We start from the raw sequence: 5,851 nt of genomic DNA, 5'->3' as shown, positions 1-5,851 counted from the left end.
TCAGGAGTTTGAGACCAGCTTGGCCAACATGGTGAAACCCCGTCTCTACTAAAAATACAAAAATTAGCTGGGCGTGGTGGTGAGCGCCTGTTATCCCAGCTGGTCACAAGGCTGAGGCAGGAGAATCGCATGAACCAGGGAGGCAGAGGTTGCAGTTAGCCAAGATTGCACCACTGCACTCCAGCCTGGGCGACAGTGAGACTTCATCTCCAAAAAAAAAGAGATTTGAATGCTAAAGAAGCAGCAGTCAATCCTCATTACTCATCTACCAGTTATTTATTTGGAACTTTTTGTCTGCCCAAGATTGTGCTAGATACTGCTGTATAAAAAGAAAAGGTAAAATTCCTACTCTCAAATAATTCACAACCTAGTGAGTGGGAGGAAATCAAGGAAGGCCTTGAAGAAAAGATGACACGTGAACTTTGAAAAATGAATGAACTGGGCTTCATAGGTAGAAAAAAAAATGCAGGCGCAAAAGAGTGCATGACTGGCCAGGCGCAGTGGCTCATTCCTGAATCCCAGCACTTTGGAGGCTGAGGTGGGCAGTCATGAGGTCAGGAGTTTGAGACCAGCCTGGCCAACATGGTGAAACCCCATCTGTCCATCTCTACTGAAAATACAAAAATTAGCCAGGCATGGTGGCGCATATCTGCAGTCCCAACTACTCAGGAGGCTGAGACAGGAGAATCACTTGAACCTGAGAGGCGGAGGTTGCAGTGAGCCAAGATAGTGCCTCTGCACTCTAGCCTGGGCAACAAGAGCAAAACTCTGTCTCAAAGAAAAAAGAATGCATGACATTTTTGGAACAGCAAGTCATCCAGTGTGGTTAGACTGTAGGAAACTAAATCTGAAAAGACATTGTCAGTTACATCTTGGGTTTGCCTCGACTTTTACTGGAAAGTTCTACAGACTTAAGAGAAATATTAAAATGAACAGGCCGGGCACAGTGGCTCAAGCCTGTAATCCCAGCACTTTGGGAGGCCGAGGCGGGTGGATCACAAGGTCAAGAGATCGAGACCATCCTGGTCAACACGGTGAAACCCCGTCTCTACTAAAACTACAAAAAATTAGCTGGGCATGGTGGTGCGTGCCTGTAATCCCAGCTACTCAGGAGGCTGAGGCAGGAGAATTGCCTGAACCCGGGAGGCGGAGGTTGCAGTGAGCCGAGATCGCGCCATTGCACTCCAGCCTGGGTAACAAGAGTGAAACTCCGTCTCAAAAAAAAAAATAAATAAAATAAAATAAAATGAACAATTTCCAGGAAAAATGCACTAAACTATTATACATGAAATGTAGCCATAATAAATTACACTTCGGGATATAATGCTTGTTTATATTTGCATATCATTGATGATTTACGCCAATTTTATTTTTTTTTGGGGACAGAGTCTCACTCTGTCACCCAGGCTGGAGTGCAGTGGCACAATCTTGGCTCATTGCAACCTCCGCCTCCCGGGTTCAAGCAATTCTCCTGCCTTAGTCTCCCAAGTAGCTGCGATTATAGGCGCCTACCACCACATCTGGCTAATTTTTGTATTTTTAGTAGAGACAGGGTTTCACCATGTTGGCCAGGCTGGTCTTGAACTCCCGACCTCAAGCAATCTGCCTGCCATGGCCTCCCAAAGTACTGGGATTATAGGTGTGAGCCACTGCACCCGGGACTTAGACCAATTTTAAAAAATTAGGGAGTAATATTTTGTCACTATATTCTATTTTGAATATACTGTAAGAATCCTCTCCTTTGAAATACACATGTCAAATCATCTGGTAATGATTTCATTATATTAGGAAAACAAAACATGCTTTAATAAGTTAAATGGAAAGTTTTGTGGATGTTTAGTTGTTTTTTGTTTTTTGGTTTTTTTTTTTGAGACAGAGTTTCATTCTTGTTGCCCAGGCTGGAGTGCGATGGTGCGATCTTGGCTCACTACAACCTCCGCCTCCAGGGTTCAAGTGATTCTCCTGCCTCAGCCTCCAGAGTAGCTGGGATTATAGGTATGCGCCACCACGCCTGGCTAATTTTGTATTTTTAGTAGAGGCGAGGTTTCCCCATGTTGGTCAGGCTGGTCTCAAACTCCAGACCTCAGGCGATCCACCCACCAAAAAGATGTTCATCAGCTGGGCTTGGGGGCTCAACACCTGTAATCCCAGCATTTTGGGAGACTGAGGTCAGAGGATCCCTTGAGCCCAGAAGTTTAAGACCAGCTTGGACAACAGAGGGAGATCCCATCTCTACAAAAAAATAAATTAGCCAGGCATGATGGTGTGTGCCTGTAGTTCCAGCTACTCAGGAGCCTGAGGTGGAAAATGGCTTGAGCTCGAGAGGTTGAGGCTATAGTGAGCTGTGATTGTGTGACTATGCTCCAGCCTGGGTTACAGAGTGAGTCCTTACCTCAGGGAAAAAAAAAAAAGGGGATGTTCATGCTCTTAAGTAATTAGGTAAATATACATAAGACCAATGAAATAATGTCAGGAGTTTTTGGGTCCTGGAGTATACTTATAAAAATGAAAAAAAACAAAACAAAACAAAAAAAAAAAACTATAGTGATTCACTTCATAAAGCAAAACCACATTTGATCTACTTCTTTATATATCTGTATTTCCATTTATCAAATTTGTTTAAAGTAAGATAGACCAATAATGAAGACTTCTAATTAATTTGTCGAGTCACATAATGAAGGCTTTCAGGCATTTTTATGGAGTGTTATTACTATATGAGTTTAAACTTTTATATCTAAATTGATTTCTTTGTATAATTATCTTTCACACACCTGTAGCTAAGAAAGAGTATAGCCTGTTTTTTGAGTCAGGGTCTCGCTCTTGTCAGCCAGGCCAGAGTGCAGTGGCAAGATCATGGCTCACTGCAGCCTCAAATTCCTAGGCTCAAGCAATCCTCCCACTTCAGCCTCCTGAATAGCTGGGACTAGAGGCATCCACCACCATGCCCAGCTAAGATTTTCTATTCTTTGTAGAGATGGAGTCTCACTATGTTGGCCAGGCTGGTCTCGAACTCCTGGGCTCAAGTAGTCCTCCCACCTCAGGCTCTCAAAGTGCTGAGATTATAGACAGGTATGAGCCATTGCACCCAGCTGCCTATTTTTAATTGTACTGGGGACCAGGTGTGATGGCTTATGCCCATAATCCCACGTCTTTGGGAGTCCAAGATGGGAAGGTCACTTTAGGCTAGGACTTTGAGACCAGCCTAGAAAACATAGCGACACCCTGTCTCTACAAAAACTAAAACTTAAAAAAATTGCACTGAAGGCCGGGCGCGGTGGCTCACGCCTGTAATCCCAGTACTTTGGGAGGCCGAGGCGGGTGGATCACGAGGTCAAGAGATCGAGACCATCCTGGTCAACATGGTGAAACCCCGTCTCTACTAAAAATACAAAAAATCAGCTGGGCATGGTGGCGCGTGCCTGTAATCCCAGTTACTCAGGAGGCTGAGGCAGGAGAATTGCCTGAACCCAGGAGGCGGAGGTTGCGGTGAGCCGAGATCGGGCCATTGCACTCCAGCCTGGGTAACAAGAGTGAAACTCCGTTTCAAAAAAAAAAAAAAAAAATTGCACTGTTATGTTAATTTCATATAGTATGTGGGTTTATTGTTTCACGTAGAGATTAAAATGGCTTCCAGAGGAAAGACAGAGACAAGCAAATTAAAGCAGAATTTAGAAGAACAGTTGGATAGACTAATGCAGCAATTACAAGATCTGGAGGAATGCAGGTAAGAGTTTAATTGTATATTGTTAAGCTGTAAAATTGCTTTCTTGCTTCTTTCTTTCTTTTTTTTTTTTTTTTTTTTTAGATGGCTCTGTCACCAGACTGGAGTGCAATGGCACTATCTGGGATCACTGCAACCTCCACCTCCAAGGTTCAAGTGATTCTCCTGCCTCAGCCTCCCGAGTAGCTGGAACTACAGGCGTATGTCACCATGCCCAGCTAATTTTTGTATTTTTATTTATTTTATTTATTTTTTGGGAAGTTGAATCTTGCTCTGTTACTCAGGCTGGAGTACAGTGGTGGGATCTTAGCTTACTGCAACCTCCACCTCCCAGGTTCAAGCATTCTCCTTCCTCAACCTCCTGAGTAGCTGGGACTACAGGCGCACGCCACCATGCCCGGCTAATTTTTTGTATTTTCGTAGAGACAGGTTTCACCGTGTTGCCCAGTCTGGCTTTGAACTCCTGAGCTCAGGCAATCCGTCCACCTTGACCTCCCAAAGTGCTGGGATTACAGGCGTGAGACACTGTGCCCAGCCAAGTTTGTATTTTTAGTAGAGACGAGGTTTCACCGTGATGGTCTAGATCTCTTGACCTCATTATCCACCTGCCTCGGCCTCCCAAAGTGCTGGGATTACAGGCCTGTGCCATCACGCCCAGCCAAAATGGCTTTTTTTCTGCAGCTAGCTCCATTGATGCAGCCCCACGTGTGATTCTGCATTCCCCTGTAGTGTTCTTCACAGTGCCTTGTCTAGTAGAGAAGTAAACTCATTGCAGGCTTTGGAGTCATAAAGGCTGGGTTATGAAACTCATTTAGTTAATTACCAAGTACATATGAACTTGAGCAAAATACTTAACCTTGAGGTTGAGGTAGAAATAACACCTACCTTATCTTTAGTATTTAAAACAGCCCTGCCTGCTGTCAGGCTGAGAAGGTACTACTTGAACTTCTGGAGTGTAGTTTCAGCCTTACTTGCACAAAGGACTACTTTTTTTTTTTTTTTTTTTTTTTGAGACAGAATCTCACTGTGTTGCCCAGACTGGAGTGCTGTGGCAAATCTCAGCTCGCTGCAGCCTCCACCTCCCAGGTTCAAGCAATTCTCCTGCTTCAGCCTCCCGAGTAGCTGGGATTACAGGCATGCATACCATTACATACCACCCCCTCCCCCCGCTAAACTTTTTTTTTTTTTTTTGTAGAGACAGGTTTCACCATGTTGGCCAGGTGGCCTCGAACTCCTGACCTCAGGTGATCTGCCCACTTCAGCCTCCCAAAGTGCTGGGATTATAGGTGTGATCTAAGGCACCTGGCCTTATTACGTGGTCTCGTTTAGTATGCCTCGTTTTGGTAAAAGAAAAATGTTTAATTATCAAAGTAACCATATTGTAGGAAAATGCCCGTACTGCTATTATGTGAACACATTCATTGTTAGCATTTTGATATTTCCCTTCAGCCTTTCTCTAATGTACAAGTACAAAGATTGCATTTTTCACTTGGAACTCTATATTTTTCCATATCATGATGTTCACCTACTTCAGAGAGGAACTTGATACAGATGAATATGAAGAAACCAAAAAGGAAACTCTGGAGCAACTAAGTGAATTTAATGATTCACTGAAGAAAATTATGTCTGGAAATATGACTTTGGTAGATGAACTAAGTGGAATGCAGTTGGTGAGTATAACATATAGGTGACAGAGGCCTGACTTTGTTTATTGTCGCTCGGCTTCTCGTGGCCTTTTTTTTTTTGAGACAGAATCTTACTCTGTCGCCCAGGCTGGAGTGCAGTGGCACAGTCTTGGGTCACTGCAACCTCCACCTCCTGGATTCAAGCAATTCTCCTTACTTAGCCTTCCAAGTAGCTGGGATTATAGGCGCCTGCTTCCACACCCAGCTAATTTTTAATTTATATTTTTAGTAGAGGTGGGGTTTCACAATGTTGGCCAGACTTGTTTTGAACTCCTGACCTCAAGTTATCTCCCCACCTTGGCCTTCCAAAGTGCTGTGATTATAGGCATGAGCCACTGTGCCCGGCCGTTTTTTTTTTTTTTTTTTTTTTTTCAGGTGGTGTTTCTATCATCCATCCGGGAGTGCAGTGACACGATCATGGCTCATTACAGCCTGTCCTTCAGGG

General features: G+C 44.0%; 1 protein-coding gene across 1 annotated transcript in view; it reads left to right on the top strand.

The window, feature by feature from the left end:
• The window catches only part of LZIC (leucine zipper and CTNNBIP1 domain containing), a 13,184-nt gene that overhangs the window by 1,660 nt on the left and 5,673 nt on the right, over positions 1–5,851 (top strand). The window contains exons 2-3 of the mRNA XM_032300329.1: positions 3,616–3,724; positions 5,256–5,391. Of these exons, the coding sequence (XP_032156220.1) occupies positions 3,624–3,724; positions 5,256–5,391 (237 nt within the window). The 5' untranslated portion in view covers positions 3,616–3,623. The remainder of the gene's footprint in view (positions 1–3,615; positions 3,725–5,255; positions 5,392–5,851) is intronic.

This window comes from Sapajus apella, unplaced genomic scaffold (assembly GCF_009761245.1).
Source record: "Sapajus apella isolate SASKATOON/1434 unplaced genomic scaffold, GSC_monkey_1.0 scaffold43, whole genome shotgun sequence".
Classification (NCBI taxonomy): Eukaryota; Metazoa; Chordata; class Mammalia; order Primates; family Cebidae; genus Sapajus; species Sapajus apella.
Note: the sequence above shows the minus strand (reverse complement) of the source record. Positions and strands in the feature narration are given on the sequence as shown.